The sequence below is a fragment of the Chionomys nivalis genome, chromosome 4 (genome assembly GCF_950005125.1).
Source record: "Chionomys nivalis chromosome 4, mChiNiv1.1, whole genome shotgun sequence".
Taxonomy (NCBI): Eukaryota; Metazoa; Chordata; class Mammalia; order Rodentia; family Cricetidae; genus Chionomys; species Chionomys nivalis.
The window spans coordinates 77,508,722-77,530,724 of record NC_080089.1 but is presented as its reverse complement, the minus strand read 5'-3'; the positions used below and the strand labels follow the sequence as shown (position 1 = coordinate 77,530,724).

Sequence of the window (22,003 nt, the reverse complement as noted above, 5' to 3'; positions counted from 1 at the left end):
CCCAGGAGCAGATCATACGGAAACTTCCCAGTGCCTGCTTCTCTCCTGTAGAGGCTCTTTTTTCCAGAGCATTTTGGATTAAGCCCAGTGTGGGGGTTTGAAGGCCAATGTAGTTCACTGCCACCCCCATCCTTATCCCCCCTCTAATGGTGTTCAGAAATAAAGCAGTAAAAGACAAACGTCTTAGAAGTTGGATGATGGCTGTATTATATATTTTGTTAATTTCAGTGTTGAGGACAAAACCTAGGGCCTTGTAGCTGTTAGACAAGCCCTCTACTCCTGAGCGACACACCCAGCTCTTTTACTTATTCATTCTGTTTTGAGACAAGGTCTCATGTAGTTCAGGCTGGCCTAAAACTCACCATGTAACTCAGGCTCGCCTTGAACTCCTGAGCTTACTGCTGCCATTACCTCCCAAGTGCTGGGATTCCAGGCTTGTACCTCTGTGTTCATTTATCTTTGAAAGACAATTACATGTGTTTGCTTGAGAGCTTCTTCCATTTTACATCCCCACACCGGCAAGGCCCAGCTGCTCTCCAAAGGTTGTCACTGGCAGTATCTTTCCGAAGACTTGTAAGGGACTCGATGGTTTTGTCATCTTCACTTGTGAAAGATTTCCACGAGAATGAGAGATCTGGTTCTGTTTTTGTTTTTTGGTTTTTTGGTTTTTTTGTTTTGTTTTGTTTTTTTTTTGTTGTTTTTGTTTTTTTTTTTTTTTTTTTTTTTTTTTTTTTTTTTTTTTTTTTTGGTTTTTCGAGACAGGGTTTCTCTGAGCCTGTCCTGGAACTAGCTCTTGTAGACCAGGCTGGTCTCGAACTCACAGAGATCCGCCTGCCTCTGCCTCCCAAGTGCTGGAATTAAAGGCGTGCGCCACCACCGCCCGGCTTGGTTTTGTTGTTGCTTGTTTTTTCTGTCAACTGTTTAAGACATAGTTCTTTTTCTTTCTTGTTTTTCGTTTCTCCCAAGCCATCCACACCAAGTCCCTGTGCCCTTCATGTAGTCGGCTACTTTCCTCTTCTGCTCCAAGCATTTTCCTGCCTTTCTGTTTGTCTTTGGTTTTGTTGTAGGCAGCCTGGTGTCTAGGAAGGTCTCCATAACACGTGTGAATCCCACTGATCGGAAATGAGTCTTTTGCCGTGCCTGGCAAGTGCATAGCCGTTATTTTTCCATGACCTGTGTCATAGATCAAAGAATTTAAGAATAGCCCGGCTACAGTGTTCACTGTTCTTCTGAGACCAAAACCTGCCAATGAAGTGACCATGAGAACCAGTACTTCACAGTGATTTGAGGGGGTAATTTTTTTTTTTACTTAAAAATTTCCACCTCCTCCCCTCCTCCTATTTCCCTCCCCCTCCCCCTGTCCCCCTCCTCCCCATCTCCTTCCCCCTCCCTCTCCAGTCCAAAGAGCAGTCAGGGTTCCCTGCCCTGTGGGAAGTCCAAGGTCCTCCCCCCTCCATCCAGGTCTAGGAAGGTGAGCATCCAAACAGACTAGGCTCCCACAAAGCCAGTACGTGCAGTAGGATCAAAACCCAGTGCCGGCCGGGCGGTGGTGGCGCACGCCTTTAATCCCAGCACTCAGGAGGCAGAGGCAGGTGGATCTCTGTGATTTCGAGACCAGCCTGGTCTACAAGAGCTAGTTCCAGGACAGGCTCCAAAACCACAGAGAAACCCTGTCTCGAAAAACAAAAAAAAAAAAACAAACAAACAAAAACCAGTGCCATTGTCCTTGGCTTCTCAGTCAGCCCTCCTTGTCCAACACGACACGTTCAGAGAGTCTGGTTTGATCACATGCTCCAAGAGTCCCAGTCCAGTTTGCTTTGGTGAGCTCCCATTAGATCAGCCCCACCGTCTCAGTGGGTGGGTGCACTAGGGTGGAATTTTTTTTCACATACACGCTTTCAATTGAAAGTTTGCTTTCAATTGCTGTAATAAAGACCATGACCAGAGCCAGGCGTGGTGGCACACACAAGCCTTTAATCCTAGCACTCTGAAGGCAGAGCCAGGCAAATTTCTGTGAGTTTCAGGCCAGCCTGGTCTACAAAGTTAGTTCCAGTACAACCAGTTACACGGAGAAATCCTGTCTCGAAAAACAAAACAAAAGTGAACAGAAAAGACCATGACCAAAAATAACTTGAGGGGGATATAGTTTGTTTGACCCACATACTCCAATTGTAGGCCGTCACTGAGGGAAGTCAGGATAGGAACTGAGGCAGAGGCAATGGAGGAATGCTTCTTACTGGCTTGTTTCCCATGGGTTACTCGGTTTGTTTTTTTATATCACATGGCACCATCTGCCCAGCGGTGGCAATGCCCACAGCAGGCTGGGCCCTCCCCAATTTATTATTAAGAAAATGCTCACAAAGACTTACCTATAGGCCAATCTGATCTGATGGAGATGTTAAAAAAACAACAACCAACCAAACACACACACACATACACACTGCACAACCTTTGTGTGGACGTCAGAGGACCACCAGACCACTTGTGGGATTGGTTTTCTCCTTCCACTTTGCGTTTCTCAGGAGCGAACTCAGGTTATCAGGTTTGACAACTAGTGCCTTAACCTGCTGAGCCTTCTCACCAAGCCCCCTTTTTATCTATTTCTGAGTGTGGCCCAGGCTGGCCTCAAACTCTACATAACCAAAGATGACTTTCAATTTTTTATCTTTTCACTCCTGAGTCCTGGGATTACAGACACCTGCCACCACAACAGGATTTTTCTTTTTGTTCCTCTCTTCTCTGTTTGTTTTTTTTTTTTTTGTTTTTTGTTTTTGTTTTTTGTTTTTTTTTGTGACAGGGTCTCTTTCTATAGTCCTGGATGGCTTCAAACTCACGTAGATCTTCCTCCTCTGTCTCCAAGTGCTGGGATTAACGTTGAGGTTTTACACCGTTGTTCTGGATGACCTTGGCTTCTTGGACTCTCCTACCTCAGCCTACCGAGGAGGAACACAGGCACAAGCAGACACCTCCAGTTCCGACATCTTTGAAGTCTTTACTATTTTGTCTTCTGAAATCCTAGGACAGGGAACTTTGCTCTTCAGTCTCGTGAGCACTGGGCAAACCGCTCAGTCATCTTGATACTTTTCCTTGCATATAAAGTTATTTTCAGTGGGTGCAGCTGAGCATTTATTATTCTAGCCCATAAACAGTCAGCAAAAGCTGCTATCGGTTGACTGAAATTAAGTCAATTAAGGAAATGAGGCAGTAATGTGTGACAGTTGTCAGTACAGGTTATTTATCTGCCGTGGCTCACAGGTGACAGAAAGAGAAACTGATGTGGGAGGGAGCAGTACCTTTTATTTTTTGGCTGGTTGGTTTATTTATTTCCTTCTGTTTTTATATGTTGCTGTGTTTTAGACAGGGTCTCACTCTGTAGTCCTGGCTGGGCCTAGAACTCACTGTATAGACCAGGCTGGCCTCAGATTCACAGAAATCTATCCACTCTTGCTTTTTGAGTACTGGTATTAAATTTGTGCACCATGCCTGATCTGGTTCTGTTCTTGTAGCCAGGCTGGCTTAAAATGCAATGCAAACCTTCTGCATTAGAATCCTGAGCTCTAGGACTATTGTAGGGGTATGCCATCATACCCAGCTTATCAATGGTCTTCTTTTTTTTTTTTGGTTTTTCGAGACAGGGTTTCTCTGTAGTTTTGGAGCCTGTCCTGGAACTAGCTCTTGTAGACCAGGCTGGTCTCGAACTCCCAGAGATCCGCCTGCCTCTGCCTCCCGAGTGCTGGGATTAAAGGCTTGTCAGTGGTCTTAAAAATATTTATTATTTTATGTGTATAAGTTTTTGTCTGTGTGTGTGTGTGTGTGTGTGTGTGTGTGTGTGTGTGTGTGCACAACATGCATGCCTGGTGACTGTGGAGACCAGAAGAGACGCTTCAAATTGGAGTCATAGCAAGTTGTGAGCCACCCTGTGGGTGCTGGAAATTAAATCCTGTCCTCTATGGAGAGATGAAGGGCTGGAGAGATGGCTCAGTGGTTAAGAGTACTGCCTGCTCTTCCAAAGGTCCTGAGTTCAATTCCCAGCAACCACATGGTGGCTCACAACCATCTGTAATGAGATCTGGTGTCCTCTTCTGACCTGCAGACATACATGCAGACAGAATACTGAGAATACTGTATACATAATAAATAAACAAATCTTTAAAAAAAAGAGAGAGAGAGAGATGAACTAGCTGCTATTCTATTTTCAAAGAGAATAACTGAACTGAAAGCCCCTCTCTGACTGTTAGTTCCGGATCATACAGAATCATTTGTTTGCAATGACATTTCAATAAATTCTGCATACTTATTGGAAAATACTTTTTTAAAAAATTAAACTAATGTTACCTTTGACACTTTTCTTTCTCATCAATATCTACTTCATGTTTCTATATCTTCAGTACTGAGTATTAAATATCAGGATTCTTTTTAAATACTAGATTTTCGTTATGACTTTGTACCTCATACAAAACCTCTTGTCAGCAGTCTTTAAGAACGTGATGATGATGAGTGAGGTAACCCAGACCCATTATCACGTGGACTCACTCATAGGTGGCTTTTAAACATAAAGAAAAGAAAACCAGCCTATAAACCACAATCCCAGAGAACTTCGACAACAATGAGGACACTAAGAGAGACTTTCATAGATCTAATCTACATGGGTAGTAGAAAAAGACAAGATCTCCTGAGTAAATTGGGAGCATGGGGACCTTGGGGGAGGCTTGAAGGGAGGAGGGGAGAAGCAGGGAGGGGAGCAGAGAAAAATGTAGAGCTCAATAAAAAACAATAAATAGGGGCTGGAGAGATGGCTCAGAGGTGAAGAGCACTGCCTGTTCTTCCCAAGGTCCTGAGTTCAATTCCCAGCAACCACATGGTGGTTCACAACCATCTGTAATGAGGTCTGGTGCCTTCTTCTGGCCTGCAGGCATACACACAGACAGAATATTGTATACATAATAAATAAATAATAATAAAAACAAGAAAGAAAGAAAGAAAGAAAGAAAGAAAGAAAGAAAGAAAGAAAGAAAGAAAAGAAAGGAAGAAAGAACGTGATGATCTCCTAATTCTTTGTTGTTGCTGTTTGAGGGCGTGTGGCTCTCCTTCACCCTGCCCTGACTGTCCTAGAACTCACTAGGTAGACGGGTATGAACTCTGAACTCACAGCAATCCTCCTGCCTCTGCCTCCTGAGTGCTGGGATTAAAGGTGTGTCCCACCACCGCCTGGCAGGATCCCTGACTCTTTGAGGGTGTGTTATTAGAAAAAGATGCTCAGCCGGGCGGTGGTGGCGCACACCTTTAATCCCAGCACTTGGGAGGCAGAGGCAGGCGGATCTCTGTGAGTTCGAGACCAGCCTGGTCTACAAGAGCTAGTTCCAGGACAGGCTCCAAAACCACAGAGAAACCCTGTCAAGAAAAAAAAAAGAAAAAGATGCTCAAAGAGCATAACCGCATAACCACAATGACACAATGATACCCAGCTGGGACCTGGTTTTCCAGTGTTATGTGTGCAAAGTTTGGGCATTTTTAAACCAAGTCTGGAAAGTTCCTCTGGCAGCAGGGAAAGCTTACTAATTGACATAAGGAAGCAGATGGCACTAGAAAGACAGTGGCAACTAAAAAGATGTCGTACTTAGAAAGAAAAAGATAAAGGACATTTGGTCACCAAGAACACAAATGCATGACAAGATTTTAGAAGTAAGGGTAACTGGTTGTGTTTTGTTTTTGGTCTTGGTCTTGGTTTCTCAACCAATGGCATTCCCCTAATATAATCCTAGAACTCAAGAGCCTAATGTAGTTTGGAGTCTGTCCTGTAGACCTGGCAAGGGTAACTGTTATGTTTCTTCTAAAAAAAAAAAAAAAACCACATGTAATTTTGAGGTGGTGGTAGCCTACACCTTTAGTCCCAGCAGAGACAGAGGCCTGATCTACAGAGTGAGTTCCAGGACAGCCTAAGGATACATAGAAGGACACTGCCTCAAAACAACAACAAAAAGGTTTTATTTAATATCTAACTTTGAAAATCTGTCCTGGAACTCTGTAGACCAGGCTGGCCTCAAACTCAGAGATTCACCAGCCTCTGCTTCCAGAGTGCTGAGATTAAAGGTATATGCCACCATACCCTGTTAAATTTTACTGTTTGTTTGGTTTTTTTGTTTGTTTGTTTGTCTGTTTGTTTTTCCGAGAGTTTCTTTGTGTAGCCCTGGCTGTTCTGGAAACTCACTCTGTAAACCACGCTGGCCTTGAACACACAGAGATCTGCCAGTCTTTGCCTCCCAAGTGCTGGAATTAAAGTTGTGCAACACCACTGCCAGGTCAGGCTAAACTTTTCAAATTTTCCTCCCCAAGACAGGGTTTCTCTGTAGCTTTGGAGTCTGTCCTGGAACTAGTTCTTGTAGAACAGGAGTAGCTCTTGTAGACAAGGTTGGCCTTGAACTCACAGAGATCTGCCTGTCTCTGTCTCCCAAATGCTGGGATTAAAGGTGCGTCCCACCACCGCCCAGTTTAAACTTTGCAGCATTTAAAACATGGCACATGCTATGGTTTGAATGTTAATGCTCACCCCCAGCTTCATATATTGGAGCCTAATAACCGTGTACTGTTATTAAAAGGTGAGACATTTGAGAAGCGATTAAGTCTTAAGGGGGGGGGATGTCTACTCTGATGCCTATGGGGCAGCCACTGTGACAAAAATGCCAAGGTATATTTGTTTATTTACTTTTCAGAAAGTCTGTTTCAAGAGGACTATTTATAAATTACTGAGTCCAAGGCATTTTGTTATAGCAACCGGAGCAGACTGAAAATTAAGCTAAGTCTGAGATATAACTTAATGACCACACTAATATAACTTAATAATTGCCTTGCATGCTTAAGCCCTCTGGATTTGCTGGTGCATATCTGTAATCTCGGTATTCAGGACATAGCAAGTTCCAAGCCAGTGCTCCACACTGAGGCTCTATATGAGGAGAGCAGGCGCATAGAAAGAGCTTTCCAATATGTTTTCCTGGAACTGAGTGCACAGCATTGGGACTGAGTGAACAGCATTGGGACTGAGTGCACAGCATTTTAGCATAGGGGTATGGGCTGTGCTTTGGATGCAGAAGGCCTTGAGTTCAATTTCTAGTCTTTTTTTTTTTTGGTGCCTGTCCTGGAACTAGCTCTTGTAGACCAGGCTGGCCTCGAACTCATAGAGACCCACATGTCTCTGCCTCCCAAGTGCTGGGATTAAAGGCGTGTAAACCACCACCTGGCCCCTTTTCAGCCTTCACTCACACAGGGCTTCCTCTGCTCCTGACTCTGGCTTTTAACTGCTACATCTCAAAAATGTCGATAGTGAGCCTACATTATAGACTGAAAATTTGGATTATCACTTCAAAACATTATTTAATTGCCTGCTCCCTTGTGTGTGTGTGATTTGTTTCTGTGTAGGGTTGCACTATGTAACTTGCTATATAGAACAAGTTGGATCACAGAGATCCAGCTGCCTCAGCGTCCTGGGATTAAAGTTATGTGTTACCACTTCCTGGTCTAATCCTACTCCCCCCCCCATTTCCTTTTTAAATAATTTATTCTTATTTTATGTGCATTGATATTTTGCCTTCATGGATGTCTATCCAGAGATAGACATTGGTATTTTGCCTGCATGGATGTCTACGTGTGAGTGTCAGATCTTGGAATTACAAACAGTTGAGAGCTGCCATGTGGTTCCTGGGATCTGAACCTGGGTCCTCAAGAACAGCAGTCAGTGCTCTTAACCACTGAGCCACCCCTCCAGCCCCCTAATCCTACCCTTAAGTACCCTTTAAAAAGTCACTTTGATCCTGCACTCCTGTAATCCCAGCACCTAGGAGGTAGAGGCCAGAAGTTCAGGGGCTTAAGGCTAATTTTCCGTTACTTAGGGAGTTTAAGGTCAGCTCAGGCTGCATGAGGAGAGAGGGAAGAAAGGAGAGCGCGATGAGAACAAGAAAATGTGAGAGTCTGGAACTAAGGCCTTGTGCAGCTAGAACAGCACTTTACTACTGAGCTACATTCAAAGTCTGAGTGAGCGTGGTGGGGCAGGCCTGCAATCCCCACACTTAAGAAGCTGAGGTAGGAAGAGCCCCTGTTCAAGGCCAGCCTGAGCTATGTAGTGAAGAAATATAATCTTCTTTTCATTGTTGTTTTGTTTGAGACAAGGTTTCTATGTATAGCCCTGGCTGTCCTGGAGCTTACTCTGTAGACAAAGCTGGCCTCGAACTCATAGAGATCCACCTACCTCTGCCTCCTGAGGGCTGGAATTAAGGATGTGTGCCACCATGCTCAGGAGAAATCATTTTCAATTGGTATAGCAAGATGAAGATGTGATAGAAAAGTGTTAGTGTCTAAAAGCGCCTTAAGTTAGGACCTACAGTACAGTGATTAGCCAGTCCAGAAAGACTCTTGGAGAACTGCAATCATATACATAAAATGGAGGAATGTTAGTTTGCCACTTTACTCTGTTAGTATTTGTAATCTTTACCTTCCTAAGAGTGCACCCTCGTGGATGGGTGAGCAAATTAAGGAAAGTGTCAGGCAAAATATGATTATTAGTCAAAAATAGCTGGGCTGTGGAGGTGCACACCTTTAATCCCAGCACTAGAGAAGCAGAGGCAGGCGGATCTCTGGGTTTGAGGCCACCCTGATAGATCTACAGAGAGAGTTCTAGGACAGTCAGGGCTACAAAGAGAAACCCTGTCTCAAAAAACATTTTATATATACATGTATGTGTGTGTGTGTGTGTGTATATATATAGATACATAGAGTCTCAACAAAGTCACTGTTCTTAGCACTGATTTTAGTAAAAAGCCTACTGTATCAGCTGTAACATGAAGTAGAGCAGGAGGAGACAAAAATGAGTTAGGGCTGCGCTCAAAATAGGGATTGTGCAAAATGTGCTTTTAATAAATCCTGATATTAACTTCAGTCTTTTAGAAGCGAAACCCTTGAACCTTTCCATCCTCCAGGTCTCTTCTGCAGACTGAGGATACACGAAAGTGACCTCAGTGTGGGGACGGGTGGAAGGGTGGCCTGGGTCACCTCATTCTTGGGAGAACAGACGTGGCCCTTGGTGGGGCAGGTGGTAAGCGAGTGCACCGGCAACAGGGAATCGCCGCCGGCCCGCGTGGGGGGGGGGGGAGATGGGAGGGGACTGCGCTGCCTCCCCACCCCAGAAGCGGAAGTGGCTGCCTGCCAGGAGCCCAGGCTGCGGCCAGAGTCGACCAGAAATACTAAAGACCCCTCGGCTAAAAGGTATCTACGCTGAAACACAAGACTGGCGCTTTCCCTTCCTCTGTAGAAAGTTCCAGCCATTATCTAACTTCAAGAGCACCCTGTAGGCTACTTACAAACTAAAGAGTCCTATGTGATTTTTCTCTTTTTTGGGTTGGTATCTTAGATAGCATCCTCCGTATGGCGTTTATAAAGTGTATGCCCTCATTCTTTAATATCTAAGAAAAGACCTACATTCTAGGGTAGGCTTGGGAGGAGTGGTTCAATTTTTGAATATTTCCTCTCTGCCTTTCTTTCTTAGCATAACCAAAATGTGAGCTGTACCTAGTGTCACAGGTTTGTAATTCTAACTATCCAGGATGCTGAGGCAAGACCATCCCAAGCTCGATGCTTTCCTGGGCAATTTAGCAAGACCCTGTCTCAAAAACTAAAGCAAGCCGGGCCATGGTGGCGCACGCCTTTAATCCCAGCACTCGGGAGGCAGAGGCAGGCGGATCTCTGTGAGTTCGAGGCCAGCCTGGTCTACAAGAGCTAGTTCCAGGACAGGAACCAAAAGCTACGGAGAAACCCTGTCTCGAAAAATCCAAAATAAATAAATAAAGAAAGAAAGCAGATTTTGAAATCCACACCTAAAATCCCAGGACTTAGGGAGATAAGGCTATGTGAAACTATCTTCAAATCCAAGGAAATAAACTATTTTTTTTTTTTTTGGTTTTTTGAGATAGGGTTTCTCTGTGTAGTTTTGGAGCCTATCCTGGCACTAGCTCTTGTAGACCAGGCTGGCCTCGAACTCACAGAGATTAGCTTGCCTCAGCTCCCGAGTGCTGAGATTAAAGACGTGCACCGCCACCGCCCGGCTGAAGTAAAAATATTTTTAAACTGCCTTAGAATACAGATAGAATGCTGGCTTGGTGTGTGCAAGAGCCTAGGTTCAACCTCCACTATCAAATAACAACAATAATAGCAATAACAAATGGTGATGGTGAATATATGGCTAAATATCATTTTTGTCCCAACAGTAATTTTGGATCCATTCTGTCAGTTAATTATATTTAGAATGTTTGATTAGAATGTTCGATTTTTTTAAACAATAGGCAAAAGCTTAAGATATATTTCAATCAGGAAATGTACTTTTCATAAGCTGTGGAAGTATAGTTTCTTACAGAAACGCAACATATTGCTGGATATAGACAAACACACCTCTAAAGACAGTTTGCAATAGGTCCATATATTTTAAAAGTTAGAGTCACTCGTTTTATTTCTATCTATCTATCTATCTATCTATCTATCTATCTATCTATCTATCTATCTATTTATTCTGTGTAGCCCTGGCTGTCTTGAAACTTGCTCTGTAGAGCAGGTTGACCTTGAACACTCCCAGAGACTCTCCTGCCTCTGCCTCCTAAGTGGGTTATCCTTGGAGGCCAGAGACATCAGGTTCCCCAGAAGATGGGAACTGAACTTATATGTTCAGTTAAATAACTGCTCTTAGGTGCTGATCCATCTCTGCAGCCTTTATTTTTTTTTATTAGTTTTAACTATATGTAGGTATGTTGTATGTCTGCACTGTAGACCTGTGCCAATGAATGCAGGTGCCCTGGGAGGCATGAGGTGATGGATCCCCTAGAGCTGAGAACTGAACTTCTCCCCTCTGGAAGAAGAACGAGTACTCTTTACCACTGAGCCATTTCTCCAGCTCTGTCCGTCAGGGCTTCTCTGTGTAGCCTTGGCTGTCCTGGAGCTCTCTCTCTCTGTAGATCAGGGTGGCCTCAATTAGAATAACTAAACTGAACGCACACCTCCAATTATTAGTTTCCAGATAATACAGAATCATTTGTTTGCAATGTTATTTCAATAAATTTGCATACTTCTTGGAAATTACTTTTTTTAATAAATTAAAATTATCTTTGATGCTTTTCTTTCTTACCAATATCTACTTTCATTTTTCCATTTCTTTCAGTACTGGGGATTAAATATCAAGACTCACCTTAGGTTTTTTTTTTTGGTTTTTCGAGACAGAGTTTCTCTGTAGCTTTGGAGCCTGTCCTGGAACTCCCTTTGTAGACCAGGCTGGTCTCGAACTCACAGAGATCCGCCTGCCTCTGCCTCCCAAGTGCTCAAGACTCACCTTAAGGAGTAGATTTTAATCTTGATCTGGACCTCATATAAAACTCAAAAGCTCAACTTTCAGGTTTCAGGGCTGAAGACCAGTCTCAGTTGCTAGAGTGCTTGCCTAACATTTAGAAAGCCCAAGGTTGGATATAACCAGGCAAGGTGATGAATGCCTATATTCTCAGCATCTGAGAGGTAGAGGCAGGGCTAGCCTTAGTGACATATGAATTTGAGGCCAGCCTAGTCTATATGATGTTCCGTCTCAAGAAAACAAACAGAATAAAACAAAGACCAGACAGACCCCCAAGCTTGGGAGGCAGAGTCAAGAGGATCTTCGTGGACAGCATAGTCTACATAGTAAACTCTAGGCCAGCCAGGGCTACACAGTAAGATCTGCCTCAGAAAACAACCACGCAACACACAACACACAACAACTAGGACTGGGGAGATGACACGGCAGTTAAGAGCGCTTGCTGCTCTTGCAGAGGACAGGAGTTCAGTTCCCTGCACCCAGATCCGGCAGCACACAGCCATCTTAGCTGGCTCCAGGGGACCCGACACACTCTGGCCTCCGAGGGCACCAGGCACACACATAGCGCACAGACACAGATGAAGGCAAAACATCCACACACATAACATTAAAAAAAAATTAAAACAGATAAAACACCCAAATTGTCAGCCTTTCTCTAATCTTTGCTTCAATCCCTTAGGTCATGAAATATTCATTTCTTAATGTGGTCAAACATTTGCCCTTCTTGTTAAGATATGTACTGTTGCCAGGCATGGTGATGCATTTGGGGAGGCAAAAGCAGGCAAATCTTTGTGAATGAGGCCAGTCTGGTCTACAAAGTGAATCCCAGGACAGCCAGAACTGTTACACAAAGAAACCTTATCTGGGGGGAAAAAAAACAGAAAAAAGATGTACTATTGTATTATCCTAATAATATATAAGCCTAAACCATTAGAAGCATATACTGTTAAAGCAAGCATGGAAAATAATATCTAGTGTGGTACAGTTATTACTACTACAATACACTAATATAGCTAGCCGACTGTGGGAAACTAGTTCCAAAGAGGAATCACTAACCAGTGTTTCCAAGGAAATAAATGAGAGCAGAGAGATTGGTTCTATTGCTAGTGATTGGTTTTCGTGTATTTCTTACCCTTTCTCTTGTTACAAATAGGCACTAGGGTATCAAGATAATTTTGTATGATTGGTTAAGAATCCTAGAACAATTCCCTGTGAACAGAATTTGTGAAATGGGAGAAGGTAATGTGGACATTATAGAAAAGGCTTTCGTGTGTCTAGCGTGCACAGACCCTGTGTTTGATCCCTTAATGCCCTCCTGGACCACAAAAAGCTTCTGTGGATAGAAAATGATTAGTTATATCTACTTTAAGGGAAACTTTGTCCTAGATTCTTTGGTCACAAATGATCAGAGTTAAATGAAAACGAAGCCAGACACCTCCTGATGACGGAGAAAACCTGCTTTTAGAAGGTTGCAAAGAGCTGCAAAATAAGAATTAGGAAGGCAATCACCGAAGGCTCTTTTCTTTTTCAACCATGGAAGAAAAGAAGCCTGTGTGATAGGGCATGCCAGTAATCCGGGCATTTTGTGGTAGGGCACGCCAGTAAGCCCGGCATTTGAGAAGCTGAGGTAGACGCTTCGAGGTTGAAGGCCAGCCTCGGCAAGATAGTGAGTTTGAGGCCAGCCTGAGCCACATCAGGTTCTGTCTCAAACAAACAAAAACAACATAAGGAGGTGGTGAGGTGGGTCCAGCGTTCTCGGAAAAGCCTGACTGGGGTTGGATCCCTAGGGCCTCCGTGGTTGAGGAAGAGAAGTAACTATTGAAAGGTGTCCTCTCGTCCCCACACAGCCTCTGTGGCACGCGCATTCACACACACTAGACAATGCTACTTTTTAAAAAGTTAAAAAACTACAGTTTGAGTTATGAAAAAGTTGAAAAATAGAACTAGATAATAGATAAGAAGCAAGTAAGCATCATGTAAATTTGCTTTGAACTCTTTTCAAAATTGTTTTATATTTCAGCCTCTTCCTTTCTAGCTGGACTGCGAACTCTTGTGCAGAAGCAAATAGTTCCTTTGAGGATTCCATGTGTTTCTGTGGACACTGGACAGTAGGTCCTCAAATGCTCCTTACTGAGTTGGTTCAAAGACATCAAATGTTTGTTACTAAGCAGTGATGTTGTACATCTGGAAGAGGAGATCTAATGATCCACAGTCAGGTTATTAAAAATAAATGCTCTATGGGCTAAGAATGGAATTTAAAGATTAGAGTGCTTGCCTGGTGTGCAGAGGCCCTGGGTACTATCTCCACCAGCCCACATCCCATTCAAAAATACTTCTTTCCGTTCTTAGCATTAAGAAACAAAACAACAAAGAAGTTTTTCTTTCTCCTCAGTAACACTTCTGAGTGCCTGCCCTGAGAGGCATTTAAAAATGGCCAGGGCCGGCATGGTGGCACACGCCTTTAATCCCACGCTAGAGGCAGAGGTAGGGCGGACGTCTGCTGAGTTTGATGTCAGCCTGGTCTACATAGTGAGTTCCAGGGCACTCAGGCCTCAAGAGAGACCTTGTCTCAAAAAAACAAAACAAAACAAAAAATGCAGTCATCCCTGGAACTGCAGGAAAGAAAAGCATTTAAATAATAGTACGAGCCATTTTTGATAAGCCCTGATCTCATAAGTGTTAGGGCAAGACTGCTGATGCTGGCCTCTAAATGAGACCATGTGGCGTGAATAGATTCTTCTCAGGTTCCTCATGCTCTGTCAAATAACTGTACGCACACACACATGCGCGCACACACATTCTTAGCGTTAACAAGCCCAGAATGAGAAGTACAGCTAACTGTAGGGCTGAAGTACGTTTTGAACGGAACTCCTAGGGCGTGAAGCGCGCTTCAGGCTTCCAGAGAAGCAGCTGGCGTTGGATGGAACGAACCAAGAGGCCAGGACAGGGGCAGATCCGTCGAGCTCTCGGTCCCTGAGCTGAGCCCTTGTGTTCTGGGGCCACGAAGGGTCCCCAGCTTTGTGCTCCTCTCCGGCAAGGAGGGCGGGGGGCGAGCAGGAGGGGATGGCGGGGCTGATGTCGGGAGGTGCCTCCGTGGGAAGGGACACCCGGATCTCGATGGAGCCTTGGCAATGGAGTCAGGAAGGGTAGGGACAAATTCTGGACGCCCTCTTGGCCAGCTCCTCACCGCCCCACCCCCAGCTGCTGCACAGAGTAATTCATACAAAAGGAGGGATCGCCTTCGCCCCGGGGAATCCCAGGGACCGTCGCTAAATTCTCTCCTCCGTCACAGCCCGGAATCTCCGGGCCCGCCCTGCACGGCGGGGAGGAGGAGCATGCGCCGAGGGCCGCTCGCGGGTGGGCCGGAGCGCACAAGCCCACGGTCCCCGGCGGTGGGGGAAGGGCGCGCGGAGCGGGGGCCGGGGAGCTGGCGCGGGGCAGACTGGGAAAGTGGTGTCGTGTGCTGGCTCCGCCCTCTTCCCGAGGGTGGGGGAGAACGGTATAAAAGTGCGGTAGTCGCCTCGGACGTTCTTTTTCGCAACGGGTTTGCCGTCAGAACGCAGGTGAGTGGCGGGTGTGGCTTCCGCGGGCCCGGGAGCCCCTCTTCCAGCGGGCCGGGCCGGCGTGCGGGCGTCGTCCGCCGTGCTCGCCTGCGAGCATTGCCGCCGCCCCGATCGGCGGGCCCGGCGGGCGGGAGCGAGTGCGGCCTAGCGGCGGCTCCGGAGCCTCGCCTCGTGTCCGCCCAGAGGCCTAGCGTGGCTTCCGCGTCGCCACCGCGTGCCACTCGGAGCGCACTTCGGTTTCGGCCCCGCTCTCCGCCCTTCCTCCAGCAGCCCGGGCTAACAAAGGGAGGTTGTGGGTTTGGCTCCTCCGGAGCCCGCAGACCTTTGGGCGGGAAGGAAGAAGGCGGCCAAAGTGGGGGCGCTGGGGCCCGCCCGTCTCGGAGCACATGTCCGACGCCACTCGGACGGGGCGAGGCCTGAGGTTTACGGAGGTGACCGGGCGTGGGGTTTAGGTGCCGGGATCGGGCAGCCTTGGTGCCCGACACGACGCTGCCCCGGTGGGGCTGTGCGTCTCGCCGCTGACGAGGGTGAGGCCGGCCCGCCCGGCACCAGTTGCGTGCGCGGAAAGATGGCCGCTCCCGGGCCCTGTAGCCAGGAGCTCAAAATGGAGGACGCGGCTGCCCGGCGGGGCGGGTGAGTCACCCACACAAAGGAAGAGGGCCTTGCCCCTCGCTGGCGGCTGCTTCCTGTGACCCCGTGGTGTACCGGCCGCAGTTCAGTCACCCCGGAGCCTCCTTTCGGAGCACCGCTCGTCTCGGCAGGGGGAGGGGAATGTAATGGCGTTGGAGTTTGCTCACGTTTGGTGGGTGGAGACTGCAGCCAGGCCAGCCTGGCAGTGGAAGAAATCCTTGGAATTTGCCCCTTTGAGTTTGGAGCGAAGCTCATAATTCTCAAGCGGCTTGGCGGTTTCAAGGTACTTATCAAACCCCCCTTTTTTAGGTGTTGTGAAAACCACCGCTAATTCAAAGCCAAAATGGGAAAGGAAAAGACTCACATCAACATCGTCGTCATTGGACACGTCGATTCCGGCAAGTCCACTACAACCGGCCACCTGATCTACAAGTGTGGTGGAATCGACAAACGAACCATCGAGAAGTTTGAGAAGGAGGCTGCGGAGGCAAGTATAAGAAGGGAGAGAAGGGTGGGGATACGCTGTAAGGAGGAATTTTGAATTTTCTTAAGAGCCAGAGGTTTGAGTGTACTCTGAATCACTTCTCAGATGGGAAAAGGCTCCTTCAAGTATGCCTGGGTCTTGGACAAACTGAAAGCTGAGCGTGAGCGTGGTATCACTATTGACATCTCCCTGTGGAAGTTTGAGACCAGCAAGTACTATGTTACTATCATTGATGCCCCAGGACACAGAGACTTCATCAAAAACATGATTACAGGCACATCACAGGTTCGTAAAATTTACTAACTCCTGGCTTGCATTCCGGTGGGAAAGCTATCGTTAATTAACAAAGTATAACTCATTTCCTAAAGGCTGACTGTGCTGTCCTGATTGTTGCTGCTGGTGTTGGTGAATTCGAAGCTGGTATTTCCAAGAATGGGCAGACCCGTGAGCATGCACTTCTGGCTTACACCCTGGGTGTGAAACAGCTTATTGTTGGTGTCAACAAAATGGATTCCACCGAGCCACCCTACAGCCAGAAGAGATACGAGGAAATTGTTAAGGAAGTCAGCACCTACATTAAGAAAATTGGCTACAACCCTGACACAGTAGCATTTGTGCCAATTTCTGGTTGGAATGGTGACAACATGCTGGAGCCAAGTGCTAATGTAAGTGACTTTTGAATGTTTCTGAATGAAGAAAGCTGGAAGTGGGGTAGGTTATTAATAACTTTGATGTTTGTATTTTAGATGCCTTGGTTCAAGGGATGGAAAGTCACTCGCAAAGATGGTAGTTCCAGTGGAACCACCCTGTTGGAAGCTTTGGATTGCATCCTGCCACCAACTCGTCCAACTGACAAGCCTCTGCGACTGCCCCTCCAGGATGTCTATAAAATTGGTGGTAAGTAGAACGGTAGGACACTAAACTGATTGTCTTAAGGTATGTCTCCAATTGCCTTCACCTTGCCTATTGTATATTGTAGGCATTGGGACTGTCCCTGTGGGCCGAGTGGAGACTGGTGTTTTAAAACCTGGCATGGTGGTGACCTTTGCTCCAGTCAACGTGACAACAGAAGTAAAGTCTGTTGAAATGCACCATGAAGCTTTGAGTGAGGCTCTTCCTGGGGACAACGTGGGCTTCAATGTGAAGAACGTGTCTGTCAAAGATGTTCGACGTGGTAACGTTGCTGGTGACAGCAAAAATGACCCACCAATGGAAGCTGCTGGCTTCACTGCTCAGGTAACAACATAGTTTACAAGTATATAAGATTGATTGCATGTAACCAGAACTTGAAGGCAAAAATTAAATGCTTTTTCTTAATTAAAGGTGATTATCCTGAACCACCCAGGCCAAATTAGTGCTGGCTACGCTCCTGTACTAGATTGTCACACAGCTCACATAGCATGCAAGTTTGCTGAGCTTAAAGAAAAGATTGATCGTCGTTCTGGCAAGAAGTTGGAAGATGGACCGAAATTCTTGAAATCTGGTGATGCAGCCATTGTTGATATGGTTCCTGGCAAGCCCATGTGCGTCGAGAGCTTCTCTGACTATCCTCCACTGGGTAAGCATAACTTAGATTCCTTTGTACTGGATACCATGGAATAGGAAATGATACATGAGCCAATTCTCACAAGCAATCTTCTTCTGTATAGGTCGTTTTGCTGTTCGTGACATGAGGCAGACAGTTGCTGTGGGTGTCATCAAAGCTGTGGACAAGAAGGCTGCTGGAGCTGGCAAGGTCACCAAGTCTGCCCAGAAAGCTCAGAAGGCTAAATGAATATTATCCCTAACACCTGCCACCCCAGTCTTAATCAGTGGTGGAAGAACGGTCTCAGAACTGTTTGTCTCAATTGGCCATTTAAGTTTAATAGTAAAAGACTGGTTAATGATAACAATGCATCGTAAAACCTTCAGAAGGAAAGGAGAATGTTTTGTGGACCATTTTTTTTGTGTGTGGCAGTTTTAAGTTATTAGTTTTCAAAATCAGTACTTTTTAATGGAACAACTTGACCAAAAATCTGTCACAGAATTTTGAGACCCATTAAAGCAAGTTTAATGAGAAATCTGTCTTGTCAATGCTGAAACGTCATTTCTAAGTGCTTGGAAAGATGTGGAGGTCCACTTTGTCCCAAGGGATTTGTAATTAAGAGTATTTGAGAATTAAAATGGGAGGCAGGCTTGGTTTAGTGATTTAGTCTAAGATACATTCATTCTTCAAGGAGAAATAGTGAATGGCTACAGTCTAAAAACCAAAGAAACAATGATAAATGCTAAGCAAAAGTTTTTTTTAAAGCTTTTTATAGCTTTTCGTGGTGTTTATATATATATATATATACACACACATGCACATATATACCACTGTTGGTAGTGTGTAAATATTTGTAAATGGTATCATTCAAGATCTGGGGCTTGATTTCAGCTGAAAGGTAAGGCTGTTTTCAGAGGTGGGACGTTAGTGTGGAAACAGATTAGGAAGAAAATTGTAAAATGGTTTGTGACTCTGCGTGTAGTGTATAACTTTAGCCAGAAGAGGGCATCAGATCATCTCGAGGCACCATGTTGATTGGAAATTGAACTTTTTTGTTAACTCCTTTGTTCAGAGGTAATTAAACTCTTAACCTCTAGAACAGCTAGTGCTTCTTTACACCGGAGCCATCTCCAGCCCAGAAACTGTTTTAAAACCTAAATTTGAAAGTGTTTCAAGTCTGAATTACAATGATATAATTATACATATATAATTATGAATTAAGGTTATCTGCAGGATATTTACTGAGCTGGAGATGGTGACAGAATATAGTTGTGTCCTAGGTGTGGATGGGCAAAATGGCAAAGCATGTGTTAAGGGTTTGCTCTTTGTTCTGGGGGAGGGAGGCTTTAAAGATGAGTTTTCCAGTAGCTACTAGCTCTAGACACAGGTCTGCCTGCCCCCGCCTCCCAAGTGCTAGAGTTAAAGGCCCACACCACTATCCCTGCAAGGGTTTGCTGCAATTTGTGGGTCCCTTATTACAAGTGGCCTAATTTAAGCTTAGATACAGCAGATTGTCTAGGGTTATAAATCACTTTGAAGTACCTGGGCCATAAGCAAAGAAGTTACATTTTCACTAAACGGAGTAAGTGTGGGATTGGTCTGTAAATCAGTGGGTTAAAGGTTTTTCAGTTTATGTTAGTGAGTTGGGTTGCAGGTTTTAGAAATCTTAACATGATTTAATAAGCCATACTCCAAAGGAATCAAGATCTACCTACCTGGAAAGTAGATAAAGGCAGGACTGGATCCAAGAGATGTAGTTCATTGGATATGGAGATTTGTGCATGTGTAGAATTTTGTGGATAGCACCACCTACTGGTACTTAGAACACAATTTATAAAAGGAAAAAGCATGGATATGGGATCCAGGCCTGTTGGATAAGCTTCCCACTACTAAGTTAGCTACAAACCAGGAGTGCATCTGTAGTCCTTATGCACTGATGAGAAGTCCAGAAGTGAAAGCTAATTACTTGGTGCTTGCTTTAAGTAGGCTAGCTGATTACATTTCTGGTTACAAATTGGACTTGCCCTCATTCTAGCACTCACGTGGTGTTTGAGCATTCTAAGTTGGGTGAGTAATGAATGGCCTGTGTACTAGGCAGGAATGTGCACATGTGTGGGTAAAATAAAGCTAAGGAATTTAAAGGAAAGCATTGTAGAGAAATTTTGGACTTAAGTTTTAACCCTTAAGTTAAAGACTTAAGTCTAACCCTGGTTGTTCTTAGAACTAGCTCTGTAGACCAGGCTGGCCTCAACAAACTCGCAGCTAATGTAGGGATTAAATGTGAGCACCAAGGCACCCTGCTTGAGCATATTTTTAATGCTGGGAAATTTGAACTACTTGGCCTTTAGCCTATCAATAAAGGGCTGTTGCTACTGACATTACCCCTGGCAACTAAAGGAGTTGCAGGTCTGGATTACACAGGTTTGGGAGTCCAACATCCTTAGAAATACTGGGTAAAGGGGTGCGCTCCCGAGGACAAGTGGGAGAAAAAACTAGGTTCCACAGGCACATGGCTCTAGTAAAAAGATGAATCATTTTTAGTGCTCTTCAATGCTGTGCCTACACTGCTACTCTGTCATCCGGGGGTGTTTAAATCGACCTAGTCTGGCAGTTTCCTTTGAAGTGGGTACTGGGTGTGCTGAACATGGTAAGCGTAGGTATACTGAACTATAATCCTTATTCCTTTATAAAAATTCAGTCAGGCTCAGGCAGTCATTAAATTTGTGATCCTTTATTCCAGCCTACTACAACCTATTAATATTTGGATCAATAAGTTAACTTATTTTGGAACAGGTATGCCAAATATGCCTGGTTTGGCCTTCCAAGTGTTGGGATTAAAGGCTAGACCACCACAGCCTGGCTCTTAAAATTTTTTTTTTTTTTTTGGACATGGGGGTTTCTCTGTACATTCAGCCCTGACCTAGAACTCCAGGAGTTTTGTTCTGTAAACCAGGTTGTCATGCAACTCTGTCTCCCGAGTGCTGGGGTTAAAGGCCTTGCCACAATGCCTAGCTACATAACCCCTTTTTAAAAAAAATCTAAAACAGTTTAACTGGGTGGCACACAACCTAATCCCAGCACTCCCTTGTTGGCTCTGAGATTTTGTCTCGGGAATGAAGACGAATTTTTCTTTTGAGGCAGGGTTTCTGTGTAGCTTTGGAGGCTGTCCTGGAACTAGCTCTTGTAGACCAGGCTGGCCGCGAACTCTGGTCTGCCTCCCAAGTGCTGGGATCAAAGGCATGCGCCACCACTGCCCGGCAGATCATCTTTTATTTACTCTTGAACTAGACAGATACAAAGCAAGTTTGACTGTACAAGTTCAGTTTGAGAACATGGATGAAACTAATGTCAGATGGCCTTCAATGGTACTAGTTCATCACGACCCAGACCCATGGGGATTACTGGATGTATAGGACCTGTATTGACAGAGAACAGTGTCTTGTAAATCCTGTATGGATGAGACCTCTTCATCTTGTTTTCTTAAGACTTAACTTTCCTGAGTTCGAGGCCAGCCTGGTCTACAAGAGCTAGTTACAGGACAGGCACCAAAATTAGAGAAACTTTGTCTCAACGCTCCCCCCCCCAAAAAAAAACAACCCTCTGGCCCATTTAGTTATATTCATCCCCTAGTCTACTCATAAAGGCTAGTCAAGGGACCCACATTTGGTCACCCCAATGCAGCACATACTATCCCTGTACCAGTAAAGAAAGGATATGGCATTACTAGACACGATTCATCAGTAATTATATATTGCTTTATTAATGTTAAATCATGGCCAGGTCAGTTGGATCAGCAAACATTTTTATTGCATGAAATATGACCACCTTTAACCAGTTTACAAAATAAGTTTGTGTTCGTTTTATAGTATGAAAATTTCCAAAGTACTGAAATCTAAGATTTAAATGTTCTGGGTCAGCTTTTTTTTTAGGTTTTTCGAGACAGGGTTTCTCTGTGGCTTTGGAGCCTGTCCTGGAACTAGCTCTTGTAGACCAGGCTGGTCTGGAACTCACAGAGATCCGCCTGCCTCTGCCTCCCAAGTGCTGGGATTAAAGGCATGCGCCACCACCACCTGGCCTGGGTCAGCTTTTAACCTACACAATTAATTCCATAATTAGAAACTGCATGGGCATTCAGCCCTCACCCACCCACACCCCTGAGGCAGAGTCTCATGTAGTCCAGATTAGCCTCAAACTGACGGTAACAATTTCTGAGCTTCCTGCTACCTCTGTCAAACTAAAATTAGAAAGTATTATGTATATGGGTGCTTGGCCTACATGTATGCCTGTGTATCACATGGCCATAAAGGCCAGGTGTTGGATCCCATCTTGATCCCTTGTCCTCTGAAAAAGCAGCCATTGCACTTACCTGCTGACCCATTTCTCCTGTTCTCCCCTGCCTACACGTATTAGATGACATGTATAATGCT

General features: G+C 45.1%; 1 protein-coding gene across 1 annotated transcript; it reads left to right on the top strand.

Moving 5' to 3' along the window:
- Nucleotides 1–14,825: 14,825 nt before the first annotated feature.
- Nucleotides 14,826–18,115, top strand: Eef1a1 (eukaryotic translation elongation factor 1 alpha 1). Its single transcript, XM_057768496.1, has 8 exons — nt 14,826–14,937; nt 15,877–16,054; nt 16,157–16,336; nt 16,420–16,716; nt 16,798–16,948; nt 17,031–17,287; nt 17,375–17,609; nt 17,701–18,115. Exons 2-8 carry the CDS (start codon nt 15,911–15,913, stop codon nt 17,823–17,825), a joined length of 1,389 nt encoding a protein of 462 aa, XP_057624479.1. The 5' UTR covers nt 14,826–14,937; nt 15,877–15,910; the 3' UTR covers nt 17,826–18,115.
- The last annotated feature ends 3,888 nt before the right edge of the window (nt 18,116–22,003 follow it).